This window comes from Meles meles, chromosome 5 (genome assembly GCF_922984935.1).
Source record: "Meles meles chromosome 5, mMelMel3.1 paternal haplotype, whole genome shotgun sequence".
NCBI lineage: Eukaryota > Metazoa > Chordata > Mammalia > Carnivora > Mustelidae > Meles > Meles meles.
Window position 1 is genome coordinate 144,273,252 of NC_060070.1, and position 14,325 is coordinate 144,287,576.

Genomic DNA, 14,325 nt, shown 5'->3' on the forward strand with positions numbered 1-14,325 from the left:
GAAGGTGCTTTCTTTATCTTTCCTGATTCCTGTCCACCAACAGTGGCCACTACATTAAGAAAATGCCCCAAGGTTGATTCTCTTTTTATTTATTTTATATTTTAAAAGATTTTGTTTATTTGAGAGAGAGAGTGAGAGACCACGCGCTGGGTGAAGGGCTGAGGGAGAAGCAGACTCCCTGCTTGACACCAGAGGCTTAACAGACTGAGCCACCCAGGCGCCCCAAGGTTGATTATCTTAGCACCTAAGCTACTGCTAAATTTGAAGCTAGACTCTTTGGGGGTGGTTATTAACATGTACCTTTTCACCTAACACTATTCAGGTCTCCCTCTGCCCCTATCTGGTTCCAGCCAACCACTTAAATCTCCCCGGACACCACGTTCCTCATCTTTAACATTAGGCATTGGGACTGAACTAGCCAGAACAACTTTTCAGTCTCGAATGTCCTCTGATTCTATTACTTTGGGTCCCTCCCTACTGTGCCTTCTCTGTCTTATTTTCCTTGCCTGCCTCTGCTCCCTCCTCTGCCCCCAACCAATGCACTGTTCCAGGCCTGCCCTACCATCTGCACACTACGTTCTTCAAGCACTTGGCTTTGACCTGGAGGTTTTCTTGAACATGGAGGGTTGAGAAGCAGCAGACTGGCGCTGTCTGGGAATGGTGCCCACTGCCCCTCGTTCACTGGCATGCTCAGATCCCCTCCATAAAGGACGACTGAGTCCCTTCCTTTCAGGACGTGCATTCTTGACTGCTTTTGCAAAAGTCGAGCGACCTTGCAGCGCAGGCCCAGAAGATTCCTGTGTCAGAGCAGTGCGCTTTCTAAATCGCAGCGGTTCGAAGATTTGGGGCTGTGACTGGGACCTGGGAAGGGGGTGTGCAGCCGGTGGGGGGAGTGAGTTGATTTCATTACAGTTTTTAAACATCACACAAATGCAGGGTCCTAGGTTTTGGAGTGCGGGAGGCCCATGACTGCATGCCCCACAGCTTCTGGAATACCGTGTGGCCCTTTCTTGAACTGACTACCCCCTGCGAGGTTACAGCGGGCTCCCACATACGTCGGTTGAGGAAGCGCTTCAAGCAACACCGTCGTGTTGTCATCGGGGTGTGCAGGCGAGCGAGGACTGTCCGGCTTGATTTGCCCGCGTTCTGGTTTGGTCAGGAGACGCGCAGGGACGAGTCAGGTGCGAGGTGTTTCCGAGGAGCCTGGGAAGCGTTTCCCGAGAACGTGCTCCGCCGCGCGGGGCAGGCAGGCCGGGGTCCTCCGGCGCGCAGCGGGGAGGAAGGGTGTCCCCGCGGGGCACGTGCGCGCCAGCACGAAGCCGGGAAGGCCGAGGGGGGCCGTGTCCCGGTCTGGGCGCGAGCAAGGACACCAAGGGCCGCGGCGGGACACCCCGCCCCGGAGCCCGTCCCCGCGGGGCGAGAGGGAGCCGTCCGGAGCGGTGCGGCGAGCGCCCCGGGGCCTGCGTGCGGGCGCGCGGCCGCCCGGGCTCGGACGGGGTTAAAAGACCATCACCTGCCGCCGGAGCGCGACCCAGATGGGAAGTAGGAAGTGCCGCGCCTGAGCTTCCTGTATAAATAGACGCGCGGCGCCCGGCGTGCCCGCTGGCGAGCTGCGCCCCACGCTCCGCGGGGCTCGGGGCCGCGGGCGGGTGCCGGGCCTCCTCCCCCTCCCCCTCGCCCTCCAGCCCTGCCCCCGCCGCCGTCCTCCGAGCGCCGACCGCGGGCGGCAGAGCGCGGACGACCCGGGACGGATGACACGGCTCCGCCTCCCCGGGGCGCGCGGCGGCCGCTGCTGAGAAGCCGGCGGCGCCCGGAGCGGCGGGCAGTCGGGCCAGGTAGGTTCGCGAGCCTTCCGCGCAGGGCCGGGCTGCGGTACAAGTGGGGGACGGGGGTGGGGGGCAGCACGAGAGACTATGAGTGCCTGGTTCGGAGCTGTATTTCCTGCCCCCGGTGCGTAAGCCGTGCGGCGTGGAACGCGTCCTGAACGCCTGCAACACCTGTTAGCTTCTGAAAAACACGCCTCGGCCGAGGTGGGGACACACGAATCCCTAACGAAACAGTCTCTACAAAATGTGTGGGTTGGCCGACTCCAGGTGCGCTCAGACCGCCCCGTGCCTTTCCTAAGGGGACCCCCGAAGTTGGTGGCATCTCGGACGCTCGGAACTGCACGCGCGCAGATCGGAGTGAGATGGGATCTTGGCCATACGTTATCTTGTCAGGGAATTGCTGAAAACCCACAGTGAAACCCTCTTCCTCTCCTGCTGTTGGCAAGTTTAAGCTAAAATGAAACCGATTCCCTTTCAGCAGAGAAAAGGGATCTTGAGCTGACTTTTACCAAGGCACCTTTTTGCTTTTCGCATTAGTTTCGGGGGTTCTGCTGTGAGTCCCCTCCTCTTCTCGCCTGTACTTCTCACGTTCACATTTCTCAGAAAGGAATCCTCCTGTCTGGGAAAATGCCCTCTTTCTTGCCTCCAGTATTGTGTGACACTTTATTTCTTGCTGCTGCACACATCTTAGCAAACATGACCTGGGGGTCCCCACAGGACTGGCTGTGTTCTTGTAATGTGGCATTTCTGGATGTTTATTTGAACACTGCCAGGTCTGAATTAAAGAACAATGTATCTAACTTTTCTGAAGTGGCAGATTGGTGGTGGTGTTGGTGGGGGGGGGGGATCCTCGTCCCAGAAGCAAAAGAAATGAACTTTGGGATGACTCAGTGCTTAGGGTGTGCGTAAGGAGGTGAAGGGGGCAAGAAAGATCTTTGTAGCAGACCCACGAGCCACACTGAGATAACGGTATTAAATCCAAGGCCACGTTGTCACATCCCTCCTGTTTTACCCTGGCACACTTGCGACTGCATCTTTTTTTCTTTGTGGTGGGCACACACATGGAAAAATAGGAAAGAGAAAAACCCTTCTGCTTCTAAAGTAGCCTCTCACTGACTGTCTTGATGAGTAAACAGATACAAGGTAACTGTGTGTAGAGAATATAAGTATAAAAAAGGAGTCAGAGGGGCGCCTGGGTGGCTCAGTGGGTTAAGGCCTTTGCCTTCGGCTCAGGTCATGATCCCAGGCTCCTGGGATCGAGCCCCACATCAGGCTTTCTGCTCAGCGGGGAGCCTGCTTCCTCCTCTCTCTCTGTGCCTGCCTCTCTGCCTACTTGTGATCTCTGTCTGTCAAATAAATAAATAAAATCTTAAAAAAAAAAAAAGAAGTCAGAGTAGCAGAATCTGCTCCTTGACTTTTTATTTAAAACAAACAGAAGAAAACATAACCCGCCCCCCCAAACCCCCAAACCAATCACCCTAGATAACTTTCTCTTGCACTACTGTGCTGGAAGTGATCTGTGAGTGTGGTCAAGCACTGTCCATTTACCCAGAGTTTTACAAATATTTACAGTCATCTCTGCCAAATATCTTTGCACTGAGCCTCACAGAACATTCTCAGCATTCAAAAGCTCCATTCTCATGAATGGCTTCAGTTCATTGGCAATTTAAAGGCATCTGGGCTTCCAAACTAGGTCAGTTTAAGACACATCTTTTTTTTTTTTTTTTAAATAATTAGTTTTTGGGTCTCCCAGATTGTGAATCAGGTTTTCTGAGGCAAACTTGACAGCAGAGAGAAAAGTTATACTCTGTCTAAAAAGAAAAAAAGCTTATTTTATCTCTACAATAACCATTTAGCTTCCAGAAAACGATCTTTCTCTTCAACAATATGAGTCCTTTTTATCTGAGGAAGTATATTTAAATTTTTGTTTTCAAGAAGCAGTTTTAATATTTTAGGTATTTAGAAACATTTATTAGGACATTGGAGTCATTGCTCTTGGTGTTTCTGCTAATTCTGGCTTCCGTGTTTCCCTTGGCCTTGACTTACAGCATTACCTTCTTGTCAAGTGAGGTTCTTCGTGTTTGAAATCACCAGTTTGAGGTAGAGGTCAGGAATCATGCTGAACCCAGATGTTGGGAGAGGAACAAAGTCCAAATGGTTTTGGGACTCAACCTACTTTGTGCAACTGATTATTTTGGATATGGGAATGGGGCCAAGATGCCACACAAATCAGGCTTTCTACTTCGAGCTTTGGGGAGTAGGTATCTGCAGTCATTGCTCCCAAGTCCTGAGATTTTATTTTCCCGGGATGCCCACGCCAATTTATAGAAGCTCCTTAGCTATTATAAATTATCAATATTTTTAGACTTTGAATTGCCGGAAGTGAATGCACATGAGAGCTGGGCCTTTTAATATTCTCTCTCCTCCATGTACTTGTAAAGAAGCTATCCACTGTGGGATTGAGTGACTACTCACTATTTGCCAGGTGTGGGCTAGATGCTGACAATAGAAAGATGGATAAGAGGTGGCCTCTGTCCCAAAGGAATTGGCGTAAGATTGGAAATGACATTGTTCTGGAGTAGCAGGTTTTAATTCGTGTTGTTCTGGGTGAACCCGAGTATGTTAGAGGCTTTTCATTTTGACTTTTTTCTTTCTTTTTTTGGATAATGTTTCCTATATGCCATCAAGTTAAGTAACTCGAAGGGGCATAACAGCACCAAAGTTAATTTATTTAATTATTTACATTTTAATTTGCTTGTTCACCTCAGGTATATGTGGGAGGTCTTATACTAATGTTCTGTTTTATTAACTTTGGCATTCGCTTTTGCTTGGTCGATGCGTACTTCGAAACCCAACGCATCACACTGCAGTGGTTATTAAAACACGGAAGATTAATATAATACATCGAAAAGAGGAGAAGCAGTCAACGTTTTGCAACACGGAATGAGAAACTTCTCATATGACGAGGCCTCTGTCCTTGGACTGAAAAACACAACATCATCAGTGAAATAGACTTCTTTTATTTGCAGCTGAGGAGGCTATAGATCTCGTGGCTTTTAGTATCTGTTAAAGAATGTGCTTTGAGATCCATGTCTTACTGGTTTCTAGTTTCTCTGCAGTCATGAGTTTGAGTCTCAGGCCTTTAATCAACTGGTTCTTTGTCTTTGGGGGAAGATAGAACAAGACATCTCTCATTTGTCTCTTTGCTGGACTTATGGCTGAAGCTATAAAACCACAAATTATCTTATGTATCATTATGTATGAAACTATCTGTTGACAGCCTCTTCTACTAGTTTACTCTTTGTAAGCAGGGTCTGGATTTAACCACCTTACATTCCTATCATCCAAAGCGTGGAATTCAGTTCTTTGTGGATTGACTTGGTTTCCTACATTATTGATTTTTTTTTTTTTAAAGAAACTGCTTTGGCAAAGGCACACAAAAATACACATGCTGCCCCTTTGCTTAGTGTGGGATGGAAGGGAGTCCTCTCCCAAACCGTTTTAAATTTATATCTCATTAAAATTTCTGTATGAAACTTTTAACTTTCCAGGATAATACATACATGCATTTTTGTTCATTTGGAGAAAACATTTGGATTTAGCTATTTGTGCTTTAGCCACTGTAGTTTCCTGGTAATGTGTTGACCCAAGAAATCAGCCCATCTCTTGCTCTATGGGACTTTCTAAAATAACACTTCTCCTTGATCTGTTAATTACATCATTGTCTGACCTGCCTTTAAGTGGCGTTCCTTCCTGCTTCTGGGAGCTTTGTTGTTATGCCAGGCAGGGGGAAGAAAATTATTCAGCAGGGCTCTATGAATAATTGTGGGAGGCAAGGGAACCATTGATTAAAAAATGGGGTGGGCAGGGCACAGTGGTTTCAAGGAGAGAGCTACCATGATGACTGAAATTACAATGCCAAAAATATCATTGAGCTCTTAGTCTCATATTCCCTCCTACCTCCTTTGATAAGTTTTTATTGTTAGAAAAGCCAGGAATGGATTTTCTCCCCTTGGGCCTTTCCCTACAGTGGCAATGAGAACACGGAAAGAAGGTGAGAGAAAAAAAGAAATGCACTTTTTAGAAGGATCAGCATTTTGTAGATGTTAAAATTTGCCATCCGAGATGCCTGTCCTCTGTAGGACTTAGAGAATGAACTTTTCACAATGTCATCTACTTTGTTGGTCATTATCTCCACAAATCCTATATATTTTGTAGGAAAAAAAAATCGAATCTTTTTATTCTCACTGTAAAAAAATTTTTAAGTGTCTGAGGGGATGAATGTGTTAACTAACCTTATCATGGTAATCATTTTGAAACATGTATAGACAGATATGTATATACACACACATATGTATGATTGTTACATTGTATCCCTTAAGTTTACACAGCGTTCTATCTCAATTATATCTTACTAAAGCTGGAAGAAAATTAGATCTTATCCATAGCTGTACCAGACTATACAGAACCTAATTTCAAATAGCAAAGAGACTGTTTAGTCTTGCTAATATTTAAGAATACTTGCTAATATTTAAGAAGCTCCTCCTAAAGGAGTATCTGTCCTATTTATCTGTGTGATAGTTAATAGGGATACATTTGCATGTCCGTTCCATTTTTAGAGGATAGCCGTCTCCAGGTTACACATTTATAGTCTTATTTGCATCCTGGTAACTGTTGAGATGAAGATGTTAAAGCTAAGGAATTACAGACTGGAGTATTGTTGCACTTTTCTGGTTTCCTCTGAATGAGGCTGAAAAGCAGAGGGGAAAGGAAAACTGGGGTCCCCTCTCCTATCACATGAGGCACAGCGGTAAACAGCCTTGTACAATAACACTGCGACCTCACAAGGCCCACGTAGGCGAATATTTTCTTCCATCACATCTAAGAATTAAGTATTTCTTAGATTTTTTTGTACTAGAGAATAGCGTCTAATCAGTGTTTTGCAAATAATGACAAAGCATCCTAAATGTGATGCTGGGCATCTACTCATGGGTGTCGAGCATTATTCTTTTAAAAAATAATTAAATAGATATAAAATATTTGTTTTTCTGATATTACTGGATTTGTACTGGCTGCTCTAGTCCTTGAATGACCAGAGAGTGAGTTAAAGCAGAGAGTGAGTTAAAGAGGAGGATCCCAGCACTGGCCACTATGGAGGTCTACCTTAAGTCCTTGCCTCAACAAAACACTAATACCCATTGCCTGCGGCTGCTCCACCAGCCAACTGGTCTACCTTCCACTCCAGACTGTATTTAGGATTGGCTGATGAGGGCCAGCACTTCACTAGACTCAGTCAGTACTATTTGAGTCATGAATAGCTTCTATAAAGGACATGGACTATCAGTGAAACAAATAATTGTATTGGGCAGAAGTGCTAAGGTCAACACAATACTAATTTTCAGATTTGGTTGAGTAGAATCTGGTTGCCTGACATGTCATTCTCAGTTGGTGCGGGGAGAGCTAACAAGGCAGAGATGGGATCTTGGGATGGCTGGATCTTTCTGTTCTGTTAGAGCACGGGCTTCCTGAGAAAATCTCTATTATATAAAGGCAACACTTCAGCTTTGCCTTCCCCACCACCTACGCATCCTGAAAACTTTTCCTTTTGTTAGCTCTCCCTGAGTCATGCATTCATATCTTTTATTCCAACTACCTCACAGGAATGACTCAGTGTCCTACATGGGCAGTAAACATTTTGAGAATATTCTTGTGTCTTTCTTCTGTTTTATCCCTTGATCTTGAGTAAATCTTATATATCTTTGTATCTTTATAGCATAGTTTAGAATTAAGACCTCAGCACAGATCAACAGGCTTTTCACATAACTATTCTGTTACATCAGTAATATCCAGTTGATTTCATTTTGTTCACTTTCTCCTCTTAGTCTCTCTATTTTTTTTAAGTTTTTTTTTCTTAGTCTCTTTAATTGTGCTTTATGCATTTATTTAAATTTTGCAGTTTTTGCTGAATGGTGTAAAAATTCCTGAACAACTAGGTAAGTATCCTGGTGAAACCTTATCCCTTCCAACTGCATTATCTTTTTGTGCAATAGAATAATTGCTGTGATTTTGGGTAGTGAAACAGGCGTAAACTACATTACTTAAAAATACTTTGAATGTTGGCTCTCCTACCCTCTCCGTTTTTGGAGCAGATTGCTTTTTCAGGCCGTCAGTGGAATATGAAAATTCCTTATACATCCTGTGCTCCCAGCATGGTTTGTGAAGTACTCCTTTCCTTGGCAGTTCTAACGAAAACACATGAGGGGAAAAGTGACTTTTCTGTTCTTTCCTATCAGATCGTACTCGCTATTCACATAATGAACACTTTATAGTACCGGAGACAATCAGGCTAACTGGAACTGCTGGTTCCCTATTCTTGGTAATTTGGTGCAAAATCAGATGTTTTAGAGGGGCTTTCTTTGCTCGCATTGCCCAACCCATCTGCCCTGTTATGGGGCTGCTTGTATTTCAGCAAGTGATACTTACACAGTTTGGGTGAAATCCACCCTCGCCACACCCCAGTCAAAAAGTTCAAACCTAAAGGAGGCTGTCAGCTTCCGCCCCCCCCCCCCCATACCCCTTGGGTGCTTTGCCAAAATTCTTTTCTCATTGGGTTCTTGACACCTAATAGCGGCTTGGTCCCGGTTGTAACAATTATAAAAGCAATTATAATTGTTACTGTTTCAAAACAAAGGGGAAGGGGGTGTGGAGCATTCAAGTCACTTTCTTATTTTAGGTAAAACATGAGGTATGAGGCAGAACAAGTTGGGCAAGCTAGTGAGAAGGGATTACCGGCTGTCTTCATGGAAGAATTTCTTGGAACCTGGAGGGAAGTGGGTGTGGGTTGTCCCTGTACCTGTGAAGGCGTAGTCCTCTGAAAGGGTTAGGAGCTGCAAGGGTGTGGTCCCCTCCCTCTGGACACCCTCTCTGAGGTTCATGCCTTGTGCTGGTGGTTTGGGTGGGCTGGTGAGTTTCTGCTGTTGGTGGTTGCATGTCAGAGACTGGGGAATCCCAGTAAGACAAATGGAAGGCTGCTAGGACACCTGGGCGCCATTCACCAACATCTCGAGGGAGGGAGCGTTGGGATTCTCCTGATGATTGCTTGAAGAACTCTATGTGTAATGACTCAATGAGGAAAGAATTTCCTTTTTTTTTTTTTAAATATTTTATTTATTTATTTGTCAGAGAGAGAGAGCATGAAAGAGAGGCAGAAAGCTAGCACAAGCAGGGGAGCAGCAGGCAAAGGGAGAAGCAGACTCCCCGCTGAGCTGGGAGCCTGGAAGGACCCTGGGATCATGACCTGAGCTGAAGGCAGATGCTTCACTAACTGAGCCACCCAGGCATCCCTGGGGAAAGGATTTCTCGTCTGATGCTCTTTTTTTCTTTATGAAGCACTCCCTGTGTGTCATTCACTTGTAAAACTCTCCTTATTGATTTTGCCCAGAGTGAAAAACCAAGAAGCTGGTTTTCCAACTGTGCCTGGCAACGCCTTCAGCTTCTGTGTTGGTGCCTGGAGGGAAAGGTCCAGGGGACCCGGCCCAGGGCTCCCAGGACTGCTTCCACCAGCCCTGGTCCCCCTCATCTTCTTGCTGTGGTGGCAGTTTACTTAAGATGGTGTTTCTGTAAAATTCCATTGCTTCAAGTGTTTGAATGAAATCGGTGTTTATGGTGTACAGAAAAATAAATCACTTCTTTTTGAAGAATCATTTTGGATTGCTCCTATCTCAGAGAGATGAAATATGTGACCTCCTTCCTTGTCTCAGTTCCAAGCGCCGCCTTGTTTGGAATGCTTGGAATTTTTGTTGTTGTTGTTTTAACAAGACAGGTTTCTGCTTTGGAAGAGGCTTTTGTCATAAAAATATTTTCATATATAAAATATACTTTAAACAGTTGCATATATATATTAAATCACTTTATTGAAGTATGATTGACAGACAAGAAGATGTACATATTTAACGTAGACAATTTGATGAGTTAGAAGATAAATATATGCCTGGGGAACAGCGTAATGCCTTTATTTAACAGTGCTCTGTTGTATACTTAAACATTTGTTAGGAGAGTAGATCTTCTGTGAAGTGCTCTTAAATATATACGCACACAAGTAATGATACATAAAGGGGGCAGGAGGAAGCTTTTGGAGGTGATAGATATTTTTATATTTTTATAAGTTTGACTTGTAACCACAAAGGAAGGAGCGAACCCTTAATGTGTCTATGGCAAGAGATAAAATTATGTTTTAGGTATCCACAGTAAACACAATTTCTAGTTCTGCCTTCAAAAGATTACTTCTAAGAGATAATCTAAGAAGTAGTCAGTTACGTCTTCATTTCTCAAGTGTCCTATGTCTCTTTCTAAAAAAATAAGATGGAGGCACCTGGCTGGCTTGGCAGATAGCCTCGGTAGGTAGCATGCACCTCTTAGAGGTCTTGGGGTCATGAGTTCGAACCTCACATTGGGAGTAGAGATTACATTAAAAATTAAAAAAAATAAAAAATAATATAGGTTGAGACTGTAAGAAATAATTGACTCTGTTGAAGAATACCTAGATCTCCTGCTAGGTTAGAATAACAGGATTTACCTATTCATAACTGCTTCCTCTGGATGGGCTCTTCGTGTAATTGACATTTGTGGTGTTGGGTGGCTGGGCCTGTGTCATTCCCATCTTCCCGACTCAGGAAGCATTTACTGGCTACCTTTCTTCTTCCTCCTTCTTCTCCCTTCTTTTCCCTCCTTCCTCCTTCTTCCCCCTTCTTCCTCCTCCTTCCTTCTGCTCCTTCCCCTCCCCCTTCCTTCTTCTTCTTCCCCCTCCCCCTCCTCCGACTTCTTCTAAAATTGTATTAAGTTTTAACATTTTAATTCCAGTGTAGTTAAAATGCAGCATTCTATTACTTTCAGGTGTATGCTACAGTAATTCAACAATTCTATGCATTACTCAGTGCTCATCTGAGAAGTGTACTGACTATGTGTCTTCTTGATGTTTGACTTGGGATTTCTCTTTTTTTTGGGCAAAGATAGTCAGAATATGTTGTATGCGCTGTGTTGGGAAAATAGAAATGTGAAGACCGCAGTTGGGGGAGATTGATAATATCCTCGTTTTGGAACTGGGATGTCTTGCAGAAACAGACAGGTGGTAGTTGTCTGTGCATAAACTGGGAAGAGGAGAGAGGCAAAATCACTCATTTTTGACCCTAAAGTGAGATTTTTTTTTTGACTTCAAAATACTGAATTTGATAGGCATGTTGATTTGCTCTTGGATGATAGCTCATTAATAGTTAATAGTAAATGTCTCAGACCTTATTGAGCCTTTCCAAAATATTACAGAAGCTGATCATTGATTAGTTTTCTATTCAAATTTATTTTTAATCTAGTCTACTACTGCTCAAGGAATAGGTGAAAAACCTTGAGTATTTCAGGTTATTAGAGTCAGTAACTCTTGATTCTTTCTGGTATGACATTAAGATAGTGCAGTTAGATCTCATAGGTTTTTTTTTCCCCTTCCATCGCATCCAATTTGGTTTTCTCTCTCTTGTTTTTGTACTTTTGAACCTATATGTTGAGACGTAAGCCATTGTGGGGCTCTGTAACAAATCCTGAACATATCATTTCTTTTGCTCAAAAATTGGGACAAAAAGAGTCTGGTTCTCTTAGGGAGAGAGGCTGTTTACAATGATTTTTGTGGCCAAATTTCTTAGAATTGGCCATAGTCTTTTAAAATAGTAAGAACTGTAGGACTTTGCTTCTCTTTAATTAGAACATGGGGCTTTCTGATATGATCCAACTATAGAATATTTTCATGATTATTTTGCCGCTTTTAAAGATCATCTGAATAAAACACGTGAAGGGGCTTCTGTTCTACTTTTTATTTTTCATTGTAGAAAAATCCTTTCTATAGTCATCCATGTTTGAAGATAGATTTTGCTCTGTACAGTTTCAGTGACCTAATGGTACTTGTAGTCATGGGCTTTTTGTCTCTCTCTCTCTTTTTTCCCCCTTCTTTCCTTACCCCTTCTTCCTTCTCTCTCTCCCCATTCCACCCCTCCATGTAATACCCACTTGCGAGGCAGCTCTGGGGTAATGGACCAGGCACTGGGCTCGGTCTCAGAAGGTGGAGGTTTGAATTTTGCTCTGCTGTATCCAGGCTCTGAGAACTGTGGCAGATTATTTAACTTCTCAGGACCTCAGTTCACCTATAAAATAATCCTCATGGTTGCAAAAGTTGAAGTGAAATGACTTATGTGAAAGAACACAATTAATACTGATGCCCTGTGGGGTTTAAAGTAGACATAACGTAAAATTTACCATTTCCGTCATTTGAAGTGTGTCATTCGGCGACACGAAGCACACGCATAGTCTTGTGCCACCTTCACGCGATCCGTTTGTAGAGCTCTGTCGTCATTCCAGACAGAAACTCTGTACCCATGAAATGTAACTCTCCATGCCCACCCCCCACCCCCAAGTCCCACCTTTCTGCTTCTGTCTCTGTGAATTCGACTTGCTGGGTACCTCACATTGATGGCATCACACAATATCTGCCCTTTCGGGTCTGGCTTATTTCACTTAGCGCGATGTCTTCAAGGTCCATCCGTACTGGAGCGTGTGTCAGAGTCTCATTCCCTTTTAAGGCTGAATAACATTCCATCGAATGTTCCTATCGCCCTTTGGGTATCCGCTCATCTCTTGATGGGCATTTCCATTGTTTCCACCTTTTGATTGTTGTGAACAGTGGTGCTAGGAGCCTTGGTGTGCAAGGATCTGTCTGCATCCCGGTTTCCGCTCTCTTGGGCATATACCGAGAAGTAGAATTGTTGGATCATATGGTAATTCTTTGTGTAATTTTTTTGAGTCACATCCTATTTTCAAGTGTCCTTCTTCTTAATCTGTTGGATTGTAGCCATGCAACTCCTAAACGGGGTGTGTGTTCCTTGTGGTCTTCTCATCCCTGTAATTTACATGAGAGGAGGCAGGATGGAGAGGTCCCTGTAAATGTTAGGATGCCAGGAACACCTTGTTAAGGTGGCAAGTCCTGGAGCCCACGGTACTCAGAATTGCCTTTGCCGTGTGCCTAGACGGTATGGAGTGGGAAGGTTTGCCATGGTGGAGCCCGGATGTGTTGCCTAAACAACCGCTGTATGAATGAATAAAGTATTTTCTGCCTTGGACCTTCCTGTAGGGATTGAGGAGACTGGAGACCGCAGAGGAGAGGCTGATGGGCTCAGGTGGGAGGACGCAGTACCTCACCATGACCACCGAAAATCCGGCGGCGGGAGAGCTGGCTCCGGCCCCCCTTGTCACTTGCAAGCTGTGCCTGTGTGAACAACCCCTGGACAAGATGACCACACTCCAGGAATGCCGCTGCCTCTTCTGCACAGCGGTAAGTCTTCCCTGATGCTTTCGTCGCGAGCGTGAGAAAATACGGAAGGGGAGAGCCATGAAAGGACAGGGTCGGCCTCCGTGGCTTTCTGGGGCGCCAGGGTTTGCGACAACAGGCCCCTGGGTGGGAGAGCTCATCCACCTTTGGGTCTGTCTCCAAGCACTTTCTTGAATGGTAGATCTGAGATTTTCTGGTTTGGAGACGAAGGATAATGTATGTGTGAAATGTAATTATTGGTTAAAGAAACAATCTGTTCTTAAAGGATGAGGCAAGGAACAAAAGAGAAATATTCCTAACATGTCTTCATTAACTACCACCTGAAAGGTGTCTGCCAGTTATTTTGAACGATGGAGAAAGCAGGTAGCAAATTCCTGAATTTTCTTTTGTAGACTTGCTATCGCCTACAAAGCCCATGAGCTCTAATTCTTTGACTTTGTTATGACAAAGTCAGATTCTTTCTTCTCCCCTATTTTCACAATATGCCAGATGGTGCTTATTTGTCATGAACAGGAGAAGCCTGTAGCTCTCCGGGGTGGGCTTGTTTCTTTTACTCTGACACTTGGTATCAATGTGTGTGACCTGATCGCACGGATCCCTGAAGGTTGGTTGGTTAAGGTGTGTAGACGGGAGACAGACCGACGGATTCAAAGTGGCTGCAGGAAGTGTGAACCCAGGTGGTCTTATTCAAATTTTCATTTATTAAACATCTTTTGAGCTCCTCCTGTATGCCAGGGATGCTGTGGGATGTTGGGAACGTAGCGGTGAAGGAGATGGTTCCCACAGGGAAGAGGGACACATCGAAGGAGCCGTATCTGTTTAGTGGAATCCGGGCAAGCTCAGCCTACCAGAGGAAGGTCTCACACACGTGGGGGGATGGAGGGACATCCTGGGGGCAGTGATCTCTGAGCTGAGGCTTTAAGCAGATTTGCAAACTGATGCTCGTGGACCAAGCTCACCACATTTTTGTTTGGATCCCCAACTGGGAAATTTCATGAGAAAATGAAAAAGTGGTACGATATAGCGACTCTGGGCCTATGTTGATAGGCCCAGAAATAGATGAGCTTTCCTCTGTTAATGTATATTTATCAATCATAATCATCAATTTGTATCTCTGTTGTATTTTTTAAAGAT

At 44.7% G+C, this 14,325-nt stretch overlaps 1 protein-coding gene across 1 annotated transcript in view; it reads left to right on the plus strand.

The window, feature by feature from the left end:
* Positions 1–1,611: 1,611 nt before the first annotated feature.
* RNF144B (ring finger protein 144B) overlaps positions 1,612–14,325 on the plus strand; it is a 79,996-nt gene continuing 67,282 nt past the window's right edge. Inside the window, exons 1-2 of the mRNA XM_046006448.1 lie at positions 1,612–1,835; positions 12,994–13,194. Coding sequence (XP_045862404.1) covers positions 13,030–13,194 — 165 coding nt within the window. The 5' untranslated portion in view covers positions 1,612–1,835; positions 12,994–13,029. The remainder of the gene's footprint in view (positions 1,836–12,993; positions 13,195–14,325) is intronic.